Here is a 13,659-nt window from a genome sequence, read left to right as displayed (position 1 = left end):
TCAATGGTAGAATGGATAAATAAATAGAAAACCTCAAAAGTTTTAAATGAACTACTGATAAATCTTAAAAAGAATTTTTTCATTTAACTGAAGCAGAAAATAGACACAACTATGATAACTGTGATAGAAGTGAGAACAATGGAAGCCCATGTGTGGTAAGAATTGGCTGGAAGGAGACACAAGAAAACTTTCTGGGGTAACTGAAACATTATTTTAAAGGCTGTTAAACTCCTGCACATACTCATCAAAATGTATTAAACTGTATGTTTAAGATTTTTTCATTAAATTTGAAAAAAACTCATTAGGACTTCTGTTCCCAAGATGTCATTAAGAGAGTGAAAATACAAACTAGACAGGAGCAAGATATTCATGTATCTAACAACAACAAAATGTATGAGAAAATATATAGTTTTAACAACTTTAGTAAGAAAATGGCAACCAATGAAAGCATGAGCAAATGATGTGTGGCCTTTTTTTTTTTTTTAAGTATATCCAAATGCTAAAAAAAAAACAAAAAAAAAACCCAAAAACTTGAAACAGTATCAACATCATTCATGTAGAGAAATACAAATTAAAAGCACAATGAGATAAAGCTGTACATCCACTAGCCTGGCCAAAAGTAAACAGACTGACAATGGAAATTATCCACAAGGACATGAAACAAATGGAAGCCTCAAACACAGCGGTTCTGTTGAAACAGGTTTGGCATTTGTAGTAAAGCTAATAAAGCTAAACCTGCTTTAACATTTCATTTTAAGTCATTTCCATGAATATCTAGTGGGGGAAAAGTTCCATCACAGCCAGCATCATTTCCATGTTGGGCGACCAGGTCACTGGAGGACAAGACTGTGGTTAATCAACAGGCCATTCAGTCCTGTATGCCAGTTAGGTGACACCAGTGGCAAGATTTCAAAAGTCAGCTGTTATTTTCAGGATACCCTGGTAGGAATAACACAGCCAATGAAATACTCACAGTGGAGAAAAACTTCAGGGTTCACAGGTGATGAAAGAAAAAACAGTAGAATAATAAATATTGGAAAGTTGGACAATGCCAGAATGTGTACTGCAAAATGTCAAAACAAGATTCCATGTCAAAAATGGATGCACTGTTTATAAAAGGTGGTTAGAATTAACTTCTATCAAATACATTAAAGACAGTGAGAACTGAGGAAGGCCCTGTATCTGCCATAGGCCTCCTAACGGGAGGCTCAGATGTGATGGAAGGCATCCACAACAAGCATACAGCATTCTTTTTCCTGAAACACAAGAAACACTGTCACAATAGATGGAAGGCAGCAACAGTCTTGTGCTACCAAATGGAGCATGTGATGCTGTAAACGCAAGCTCTAAAACTGAACAAACTTCTGGCCTAAACAGAATAAACTATTTGGAACAGCAATTGGAGATCTTGAAATAGTAGGGTATCTTCTGAATGCCAGATCATTCTAATCAAAACTATCATACAGCCTTCTGAAGTTTGGGAACAAAGTGAATAACTACAGACTTAACAACACTTAGGGCACTCTCAATTTAGGATTCAGTTAAAGGTGCTCCATGATGCTTGGTAAGCCACAACTAATTGATCTCATGCTTATTTTGAATTAGTTTTAGTACCAGTCAAAGACGAGATTATGTATCTGCAACCCCTCAAATACAATACTTATTTCTTTAGCATAGCAAAATATGTTGGAAAAAACTCATAAAAATAGAAGTCACCACACAGTTATGATATTTGTACTATATATAAAAACAACTACATTACTCATTTCTACTACAGAATTTTAAATTATAACACATTCTGCACAATAGTTATTCAATATCAGTAAATCTCTTCTTCTGATTCTTTGCTAAATACTTAGTTAAGAATAATGGATCCCTAGTTTAGGGAGATAAGAGATGAGAATGCTATAAACTGCTCTAGAAATTAATCTAGCACAAGGTAGAAGAAAAAAATCAGTTACTGGCCCTCCCTGGTGGTGCAGCGGGTTAAAGCACAGCACTGAGAAGCTAAAGCCACTTCCGCATAAGTTCGATTCCTGCCTGCCCCAGAGGTGACCACATGGCGTGGCAGACCTCTCCTGACCTGCCCGCTGCTCCCCTCAGCAGTGTACTTCATCGATCTGCCTGTTCTGTTCCCTACTCTGTCTCTGGTGAAGCCTTTCACCACCCCTGAGGCTCTGGCCTGTACCCCAGCTCTGTATGCACAAATAAATAAATCTATAAAAAAAAAAAATCAGTTACTTACAATACAATATGCTTAGCTCAATCTCTCTTATCAAAACTGTTCAGCAGGACTAACCAAAACTGTCTGTTCTAGGTCTGATGTCCAGTGCAGGCTAAATGGTCCCATAAAGAGGCTTCATTCTATCACACACTCATACCTTTGGCTTACCAGTGGAACTTTATGCTTTTTATGCTTACCAGGAGTCATATGAGTTTGTTCACAAATTAAACAATATATGCCACTTGCATTTTCTAATGCAGTTAAAGTTAAATATTATTTAAAACAATATATAAGTGTAAAAGAGTTTTGGTCCTATGAAAATTAAGTTTAATGTTAAAAGTTAAAATGCTTTGGAGAGATTAAAATAGTAAGTCATTAATACCAAATCTTACCAAATTAGGTATATGGATGGTAACTATAAAAGTCTGCAAAAAAAGAAAAATCAAGGAATCTATACTCAGATTACTTTGCTATCCTAACCAATATATTATTAGTCCTGGCAATGTCAGCTAAGAGAACTTGCTGGCTTACTTATATTTAAGCTCAAAAGAAGTAATTATTTCTTAATGGAGGATGATAAAATGGAGAAAGATCAAAAAGACTGCATGGCAGGTGACAGAGATTTGTGCCTAAAGGGGTTAAAATGTCTAATAAGAAAAATGCTAATAAATATGGTTAATAAATATGTTCAATGTTTAGCTGAATTAATTAATTAATTAATTTCATTATATAAACTACATTGATAATTAGGCTAAATTGAACTTATCTTTACACCCACAGGAATACAACTATCAGAATATAATTATCTTTCTACATCCCAATTTTACCATCCTAATACCCAACAGCAAATAATAAACTCTTTTTGACATTTTGAAAAACATTCAAATCTACAGCACAGAAACAACTCATAGATCATTAGATAATTTATCTGTGCCACTATAATACTCTCTAGAATTATACTGAAATAATTTTTAAAAGGTTCGTTTCCATTTATTTATGCATATAAGAATTGGGTTGAACAAATAACACTTTTGAATCTTAAGCCTTACAACTAAAAATTAGTTACACTGAGGGGAGGCTCAATTATTGCTTTACCTCTTTCAAGCCCATCAACCGAGGTAGGTAAAATCTTAACAGTACATATTCAAAGATTGTTGAAATTCCAGTTCTATGTCTTACTTCTAAGTGATTAGAAAATAGTGCATAACACTTACCAAAGTACAATGTGCTTAGTAAGAATACATCAAGAACAGAGAATGATTTGGGTAGTTTAGTTCAACACATTATTTCACTTAGACAAATCTTTGCAAACCTCACTTTAAAAGCATGTGTTCTGAATTAAATACTATGAGGATGTTAATTTAATAATTATAAAAAGCAATTTGACTTCAAACCTAGACCAATGGTATGATGGTGAGTTATATATAATCTACAGGTTAGTAATCTAAGCATGTACTGAATAGTCAATGCCACAGCACTGCTTTTATTTATTGATTCAAAAAGCATACCATTTCTATATCTTTTTAAGTACAGAAAGGTCACAAAATCCTTTATCCAAGATCATAAATTATTGGAAAGATTATACTCACTGAAATTACTGGCTTCTTTCTGGGGTGAATGAGGGGGGAAAGAGTTTGAAAAATGAGCAATCTGCAGGGCTGAGGAAGCACAGTTATACTTAGAAGAAAGTCTAAATTGACAGCTATAGAAAATGCCATATACTATGTGAGAATTTCAAGTGGCAAAAGTTGGCCCAACAGTGTAATTGCAAAGAGAAAAATGTCCCCACTTAAAATATCTTAAAGAATTAAGCTTAAAGAATATCTACATGGAGAGATATATTTATGTGTGTGCACATATATACCCACAAATTTAGATCTATAAGTATATATATATAGATATAGATATTATAAGCATTTTAGGCTGCAGAGTTATAGAGAGAATAAATTACTGCATACCTGGGAGGAGCTGTTGGATAAATAATTTTTATATGTTGGAAAGTTAAATCTTGATGTAAAACATGTTTGATCCATGTTTTCAATCCTTGTCCAGAATCACCTGTTTAATCACAAAATTATAAAAAACAATTATGAAAACATCTTGACAAGTTTATTTAAAAACAACCTATAACTTACATACCACATAGAGGCCTAAAAAAGATTTTAAAGTCTTCTATAACTATAATCAATTTATCAATAGGAATTAATTAGGTATCAATAAGTACAAATAATTTTATTTATTCTTGATTGCCACTGTTTACTGAAGACCTCTGAGTTTTAAGTTCCCTCCATTTTTTTTTTTTAATAAGGGTTATGGTTTTTTTTTAAAGATTTATTTATTTATGCATACAGAAATGGAGTACAAGTCAGAGGTGCAGGGGCGATGAGAGGATTCACCAGAGACAGAGTGGGGAGCAGAGTAGGCAGATGGACAAAGTACACTGCTGAGGGGAGCAATGGGCAGGTCAGGAGAGGTCTGCTGCACCATGTGGTCACCTCTGGGGCGGAGATCAAACTAGCACTGAAGCAGCTGAGGTTGGCTTGCACTCTGCATCCTTACCCGTTGTTCCACCAGGGAGGGCCCTCCTTATTTGTTTAGGGGGAAATCATAGAAACAAAGTAAATTTGGTAAATATTCCTATATCTGATTTCTGTATGTCATTTCTTATTATTTTAAAAATAGTAAATTCCCAAGGTGTTTGTAAACATTTGTAGCTGGAGCAATCTGAAACAACTTTCTTGGTTAAAATATTTTCTTTATTTTTAAGAAATCAGAATTTAGCTTTGGCAACAAGTTTACTTATAGGATTTAAAATAATTATAAACCCTAAAGCTGAGAAATACTCAAAACTTGTGCAAATATGCATATTTGCACCAAAACTTGGGGGAAAATATAGGTCATTTCATGTAGTCCTGAAGAGGAATTTTAGCGGTAACTTAAAACTTCAAGTTTCAGTCAATCATTTCATTAAGACAGCAATTCAAAAACTGTCTACTGAATAGCTGGTGCCATGCCAAGCATTATGCTGATGCCAGAGAGGCAATAACAGGGAGGCGAGGGGAAGAAAGGCCTCCTCTTCTCCTGTATACAGTTAATGTGAGAAAGAGACACCAGGCAAGCAATCATATAAATAAATGGGGAAGACACTGGTATGCCCTGTGAAGATGGGACATTTGGTGATACAAAGTTTAGTACATACAGAAGTGACCCAGTTGAGGAGCCTAGTGATACCTTCACTATACTACAAGTGCCACAAGATAAATAAACAAGAAAGGATTGACACAAACAGGACAACTGACAGATGTTGTTAAATGATTTGAACTAAATCTGCAGGCCGGTAAAAGGGAAGCACAGAGGGAAAAACATCTCAGGTGGGACAGGACAAATGGGAAGACCCTCCCTGGAAAGTACGACATGTAGGAATTGAAAAGAGAAAATGAAAGAGCATGTGTTGAGACTAAAGTAAGGTCCCAGTAGGTCTCAGAGAGCGCATGGAGAAACTGGAGGGTACAGTCTGACAAAAAGAAGGCCTGCTTCAATGGCTTCCTCTGGAACCTGCATGAAAACAGGTGAAGGAGGAGAAAAGCAGATGTGGGGAGATCAGAATGGAGGCTGCTGTGCAGGTGGCAGGTGCTGAGATGGCAATGGAGATGCTTGAGAAACTTAGAGGAGATGAAATAAACAGGTTAGTTAGGGAGGGTCAATGGTGAAAAGTTTCAAGGATGAAGTCCAGGTCTTTGGCCAGAGCATCTGGGTGAAGAATAGCACTGGATGTGGAGGGGAAGTGCATGAAGCAGCAGGCAGAGAGGGGGGGTGCTTTTTCACAATGCAAAGTCCACCACTAGGGTTATGCACACTGTGGCCAGCTGAAGGACAAAGTCCATATCCTTAAGGTCCAGAAGCTAAGAATGGTCTTCATTTTAAGTCATTAAAATGATAACAACGATAACAAAAACAGGAAAAAAGGAAAAATAAAACATTAAAGGCAATAAATGACCAGTGAAATCTAAAATGTCTTTGTTACCATGTGACCTTCCAGAAGAAGCTTGCCCACGGTGACACTACCCAGACAGTGAGTAGATATTCTCCCTGAGTCCTCAGTTCTGGCACACTAGCCTTCCTGCTGTCTGTAAACATTCTAGGAAACCCAGCTAGGAGCCTTGGGCCAGCTTTCCTTGTCTATTAACAGTCTAGCCTGGTACCCACAGGATTTACTCATTTAAGGATGCCTACACGTCACCATCACAGAAAGACATACTTTGAATTACTTACTTAAATTGTTAATTCCCAAAACCTCCCACCCTCCTCATTCTGCGTTATTCCCCCACCATCTTACTACCACTACCACACACCATTTACTCCACTAGCATGTAAGATTTGTGAAAGTGGGGATCTTGTTTTAACTGTTCATTGCTGCTCACAGCTTGGACTAACACTTTGCACACAGTGGAGTGCAACAGATATTCCTGAGTGGGCTGAAGAGTGGTTAGGAGGATGGATGAACATGCCTAGATCTCAAAGGACACCGAGAATAGAAACACATTATTTTAGTCACCCCTACAGAGGTGAACCTAGGGTCAGGTCAAATAAGAGGCAATGTCTGCTATGTTCAGCAACACAGGTAACTGAGGACTTTAGTTAAAGTCAACTTAGTCAATTTGCTGACCCTTATTATGTCGGGAGAAAACCATAGAAGAGACATGCGGTTTGCCTGCATGGCTCTCACAGCTTGGTGGGGAGTAAAGACATTAGGTGATTACAGGTATATATGAAAGCCACCGCTAGAAGAACAGTAGTGTGTTAAGGGAACATGTAACAACGTAACTTAATCTAAATTTGGGAGGAAGAACAAAGCTAACAAAACCATCATTTGTTTTATTTCTCCTGAAAGTAGGTACTTCTCTGGTAGGTTAGCCCTTAGCCCACAGAAAAGACTCAAATGAAATTGGCTTATAACTTACAGTCCCATAATTTTTTCTGTGGCCACTTACAGAATACAACCTCTACCTTTTGAGATTTTGTTTAAATCTGGCTCTAAATACTTCTTCAAGTAGTGGAATGCTACAGAACATCCATCTATCCATTTCTAAAGTTCACTTTTTAAAGAGCTAAAACTGAATTCCAAAAAAAAAAAAATTGCTTATTAAAATTGGTTTGCCCATATTTGGACTAACTAGAAGTCAAACGTTGCCTGTAACATAACCACATATATGAAATTCCAATGTAAAATCATTTTCCCAGTAAATTTCATTTACCACACTGGTCATCTAAATACATAGCAATGGTTTTTTATTTGCATAGTTGGCAGGATTCTTTGTATAAATTCAAAGTATAATGGTGAAATTTCTACATAACAAACAATTCTGAGTTTCACAGACATATTTACAAATTATTAAAAAATTAATTTTATAAAAATTATAAAATTGAAAAGAGTTAAGTGAGGTGGTCCTGGGAAAATACAAACAAAGCTGTAGGGGCATATCCTAATCATATAGTAAAAGAGCTGACTTAATTTATTAAAAGGAGTTAGCATTGGGATATTTCTGATGATTATAAATGAATACTCTTAGAGCAATAATATTCCTACTGATAATCTCCTAGCTGTTAGGCACTGCTGTCATCTTAAGACACTCACCTGCTAAATATATTTCATCACCTAAATCTTTCTTTAAACATCTTTAGTCCTTTCTTTCCTGTTTCCAAAATTATATATTCTAGTTTTTTTTTTTTTTTTTTCAGTTTACCTTTCCAGAACATGGATTTTAGTTGGACATCAGGGTTCAAACCACAATTCTTCTGCCCCTCACGGGAAGAACTAGGTGACCTTCCATTTTTCCCATTTCCAAGTTCAACCACCCACTTTCAAAATGAGGATACTTTCCATTAACTGCCCATTTCCAGGCCTGCTCTCTGTACCTTTCCAGTCCTCTCCATTATGTGATCCCCAAGTCCTTTAAAACTGTCCTAGTGTCAGCTCAAAGACCACTTTCTATATCCAGCTTAACAAGCTCTTTATCTTCCAAAAGCCTTAATAATGCCTAATCAGTCTTTTCTCTTGGCAGTAAATTGTGCACCATCTTGTGACCACTATGCACTGGTGATGCAAACTAACTGAACTGTTTTGTTTGTAATTTTAGGTGGGCCTCCTGAGGACACAGGCTGCACAACTCATTTCATTAAACACATTTACCAAGAACTTGTCCTGGACCAAGCACTAGGGACACAAAGATGAAAACAAGGGCCCTTACTCTGAGGAGCTACCACAATACAGTAGGAAAGCCACATGCAAGTAATTACAGATGAGTGTGAGGCACGCTGCTCAGAATGAAACACAGGTGCTTACAGGGGATGCTGTACAAAAATACCCACTCCTGGGACTGAGAGCTGACTTGCTTTTGATCTGAGGGGCTTAAAGCAGAGGGGGAGAGAAAAGGGAGCAGTAAAGAGGACTGGGAGAGTTACACTTGAGCCCAGGCTCACGGAAACAAAATACTCTTTAACTGTGACTGTTAACTGTCTACATTAAAATAGGAGACTGAAGAACTCAATGGCGAACGATCCTATGTGGTTGAAAATTTCAATCACTAGGTAAGTACTGAAAAGTACTAAATCAGTTCTCGCTAGCACAAGACTTACCTTACTAACTTGCTCTGTTTAAATTTGGGGGAGAAGCGTGGGGAGAAGCCCTGGAGGGGACTGGGGATGGAGGGTTTAGTGGGGGGGACTCAAAGGGCTGAAGCCGGGCAGTGGCCAGTGACCGTGGGCTAGAACACAGAGACAGGGCACTACGGGGCACAGGCCTCCAGGCCCCCGCGTGTCCAGCGCCGCGCGGCAGGCCACGCGCGAGCCGCCGCTCGGAGTCCACCAGTCCTCCTCCTCTCGGGTCACCCCTGGGGAACCTGGGTCGGACTTTCCCGAACGGCCGATAACCAGAACGGAAAAACTGTAATCCACCTGAGCCGTGCAGGAAGATCAGAGAGGCGCTGTGCCTCCCAGCCGGCGACACCAAGCAGCGCTGCAGATGCACTGAACCCGAGGCGACCGCCATGACTGCTCCGCTGCCACGCTCTCCGGCTCCGCCCCTCTGGCGCGCACGTGCGCGCGCACGCACACACGCACGCACGTCTGGGGCGCCCTGGGACACGCGCAGGCGGGGCCAGCTGATCCTGCCCCTGGGTCATCTCCAAGGCGGTTCTGCCAGCAGTTCCAAGTTTGGTTGTGCTGAGCTTAGGGTTCTGCAGGTAACTGCGTGGGTGATGACTAATGGCTCAACTTATTTGCTGTGGGATTTTTAGCTGCAGACCTAAAACTCAGAGTTGCCTTTTTCAGTAGAGAAATAGCGGGGTTCCTATGTGTAAAATTGAGCAGCAATAACCATATCTTCTACTTAGTGGGACCTGAATAGGATGTTTGTAGCTACAGCTGCAGTAAGTCTCCTCATGATATAAATTTTGTGTTATTTCAAAAGCATACTGATTTAAAGAGCTACCTCTCACACCCATGAAGATGAGTATTAATGAAAAAAGAAAAAGAAAGATGGTTGAGGATCAGGAGAAATGGGAGCCCTGTTTGTTGCTGATGAGAATATGGGGTAGCTGCCTTGGAAGCAGTTTGTTCTTCCTCCAGAAGTTAAGCACAATTACTGAAGGGTCCAGCAGTTGAACTCCTAGGTGTATCTCCAAAACAAATCAAAGAAGTGACTCAAACAGTTACTTATACAGCAAGGACAAACAGCACTGCTCATCATCTCCAAGGCAAAACAATCCACAGAAGGATGAATGGGCCAACTGTGATACAGACACATAATGGAATACTAGTCAGCTTTAAAAGGGATGAATTCTGACACAGTACAATGAGGGTGAACCTTGAAAATAGTATGTTAAATGAAATAAGCCAGCCACAAAATATGTGTTCTCTCAATATTGTTATGACTGCAATGAATATGTGTGATTTTTATAAAATACTGTTATTACCCCAGTTCACTTACATGCAGTATCTAGAATAGGCAAGTTCATAAAGAGAAAGTAGTAAAGTGGTTGCCAAGAGAAGGGAAATTGGGAGATATTGGTTAATGGGTACAGAGTTTCTGTTTGGAATGATGGCAGTTGTTTCACATAGTGATGATAGTTGTGCACCATAAGTATACTTAATGCCACTTAACTTCACACTTAAAAATGGTTAAGATGCTACATATGCATATTTCATCACAGTTTTAATAATAACCCCCTCTGTACAGACCTAAACATAGACATCTTTTAATGCTGAGGGCTTAGCCCCCAGCAGGTGGCTCTTTAATTATGCAAAATCCAACAACAAAAAATGTGAAGTGCCATTAATCACCAACCTTGCATTCACATAGCATTTACAACTTAACTTTTATCTGTTAATCATCCCACTCCCAAATGACTAACTGCTTATTCAGGTCATGTGGCCAGGATAAGCTCTCAGTTCTCACTGTGTTGTACCATTGCTGTCCATTAACCAGATTAGAAAGAAACTCTTGGCATTTTTCAGTGAAGCCTATGGATCTTCAGCTGAGAGTGTCCAAAAATGAAGTCATTAAGGGGGAAGGGAGGGGATTATAGAGCTTTGACAACTAAGTCTCAAAATCTATCTCTAGACCTGCTTTGGCTACACTTGACCTCAGCTTTCAAGAGCCAAATGAGAGGAGGGGCAGTGTGGTTCTAGGACGGGCCTCTGGGTGAACTACCAGGTAAGGCTTTGACTTCTTTCTTGAAGTACCACTTTTGTTTGGAACCCTTGCTGTGCACCATAGTCATTCAAGAGAATAGGAAATCAGCAACGTAATTGCTTACTACTAATTATAATTTATATTGATTATATAATTATAATATTGATAATGATGATAAACAGCTGACAGTCATGGGGACTTACTAGATGCCAAACACTCAGCCATAAGTAATTCCTATACAATTCTGCACTATCAACACCTGTTTTTTGTTATTGTGGCTCAGAGAGGTAAACAACTTTCAAGGTCCCACTGCTGGTCAGAACCTAGACCAGACTCCACAGGCCAGGTCACTAACTATTACCGATATGCAAACATTAGCTCACAAAAGTAAGGCAGCATGCCCCAGCTGTTTTATTTAAAAAAGAAACACACAACCACCCCTTGAGATTTGGATTTCAGTTCTTTATAATCTCTATTTATCGGTGTTCCTGTTTCCCCTAATCTGGTGTTAGCTCTTGGTTTGCTCCTCCTCCTTGTTGACCACTCAGCTGAGTAGGTAGATGAGCATGTTGGGATTCTGAGATACACCTAGGATGTGAGCTGACCCAGATTCAGCAGCACTAGAGTAAGTCATATTCTGCAAAACATAATCAAAGTGCTCTTATTTTTAGTGATTTAAATGCTTAGCTATTGTTGCTATTACTTTCATCATTATTTATAGAACAAATGGAAGGTTTTAGATTACTATATTGAGAAATACCATCTGGTAGGCAAATCATTGAACAAAAATGTTTTATTCCTCTCATGTAACTACATTACTTTGAAGTATAATTAAATTTCAGGATGGTTATTTGCTTCATGGTGGATCTTTTACCTTATTGAATTTAGGGGTAAATAATCTCTGGAAGGTTTTTAGTCTTATGTTCTCCTGTTCTATGTATATCTCTTAATTTTTTATTCCATTTGATTTTAGTCAGTCAATATACCCATTATTGATGCACCCTCCTTTATAACTTCAGTGTCTAAATTGAGAGAAGTAAACAAAATAAAATCCACAAACAAAAATATCTCCTTTTGCAGGGTTTCAGTACTTTTTGGGATCTGAAGATATAAAGGGCAAGGTGAAAATTTAGTTTGTGTTCCTCCATGTGTTTAGAAATCCTTTTGAGTACAATGATTGACTTTTAAAAGTGATTGACAGATTAGCATTCATAGTAGTGTATTTGGTGTTTTCAAATGATGACAGGTAAGTGAAACCACATTAATCATGCTGACAGTACAGTTGTATATTTGTTTTCTTCATTCTTGAGAGTTAAATTCTGTCTTCCCCAGTGGTTGGTTTTTATCTGTTAAATTATTGAGAGGAACATAAAAATATGTTGACATAAACAATGCATATACATTGGGCAAATTATTTGAGCTTTAGATGATTCTTTAAGCTTTCTTAAATTAACAATGCAAGTTTCTTTATATAGCCCCCTTATCAGTTTATGAATAAAGACTAGAACTTGAATGCCTGACTTCTGATGAAACAGTAAAACTAAACTCTTTACGAAGAAACGATATACTTTAATGTAGCCATTGCTTCAATTATGTGGATTCTTTTTCAGTTCAATCCTTCTACATACAGATTTCTAGAGTTGTCCTTTTCACTCCATTTCTCCTAAGAGATAATGTATGGCAAAGAGCGGGTTACTTTAGAGCAGATGTTTATGAGTTGGGGTTTCATGAGTTGGCCTAAGCACTTTTGGGGGTATGGAGGTATCATGAGTTACTCAAACACTGACCAAACATAGTCTTGGGGCATGGAGGTTATCACTTTTATTTGATTATTGAGTCAAAGTGATGTCAGGCCCTGGGTGAGGATAGTGGATGATACTCCCTTGGGAGCAGACGGAGTGGTCAGGGTATATGCTGGACACATGAGCAGTGTCCTGTACAATGTCATATGACTTTTCCTTAGAAAAAGATTCTTCTCTTATTAGCAGTTCTCACATTCCCAATGAATGCACTTCTAAGTCAGCTACTTTTAGGTCTTACTATTAGTCTCAATTACCATTGACTTTTGTATTCCCTATAGTTCATTATTTTCTTTTTCTACAATAGATCTTGATGACTGTTTAAATCAAGAGCAAGAGTATTAGCAACTCTGAATGAGTGCCTGTTCCCTTGAGGGCAAGGAATGCTTAGTATCCAAATCCTCTATCAGATGATGGGAAATTGTTGCAATCCATGCCTGTGTAACAAATACAAGAAACTAAAACTAATTTTCCTATCAATACAGTCTGAACTCCATGCCTGTGTAACAAATACAAGAAACTAAAACTAATTTTCCTATCAATACAGTCTGAACATCTACATTTTGCTTCCTTCATTTAAATCAAAGTGATGTGATGTAATGTGATGTGTGTGTGTGTGTGTGTGTAATAGCTTGCAATGAGAAGAATATTGAAATAATAATAAGGGGTTCCTGTTCTAGCTTTGGGAATAACATTCTGTGTGAAGTTAAACAGACTATTCAGTCTACTGAGGTCAGTTTCTCCAACTGTACAATAAGGGATAGGCCTTGATAAGGTCTCAGTTAATTTTCAATGAAACCAAAACGTCTCTGTACACCTGGGATGGGCTACCGTATTATACTGTTTAGTGAGTATGAAAATTAGTCTATGCTGACCATCTTCAATTTTTTTCTATTAAATGTTCCATCAGTTAAACAAATTTTAATGTATATTTCATGTATCTA

The 13,659-nt window shown here is 37.9% G+C and overlaps 1 protein-coding gene across 1 annotated transcript in view; it reads right to left on the bottom strand.

Moving 5' to 3' along the window:
- The window catches only part of LYPLAL1 (lysophospholipase-like 1), a 28,013-nt gene extending 18,720 nt beyond the window's left edge, over window positions 1-9,293 (bottom strand). Inside the window, exons 1-2 of the mRNA XM_004685241.2 lie at window positions 9,179-9,293; window positions 4,183-4,282 (exon numbers count right to left, since the gene is read on the bottom strand). Of these exons, the coding sequence (XP_004685298.1) occupies window positions 4,183-4,282; window positions 9,179-9,272 (194 nt within the window). The 5' untranslated portion in view covers window positions 9,273-9,293. The remainder of the gene's footprint in view (window positions 1-4,182; window positions 4,283-9,178) is intronic.
- Between the last annotated feature and the right edge of the window lie 4,366 nt (window positions 9,294-13,659).

This window comes from Condylura cristata, unplaced genomic scaffold (genome assembly GCF_000260355.1).
Source record: "Condylura cristata isolate star-nosed mole 26May11 unplaced genomic scaffold, ConCri1.0 scaffold00018, whole genome shotgun sequence".
NCBI classification, from domain to species: Eukaryota; Metazoa; Chordata; class Mammalia; order Eulipotyphla; family Talpidae; genus Condylura; species Condylura cristata.
Note: the sequence above shows the minus strand (reverse complement) of the source record. Positions and strands in the feature narration are given on the sequence as shown.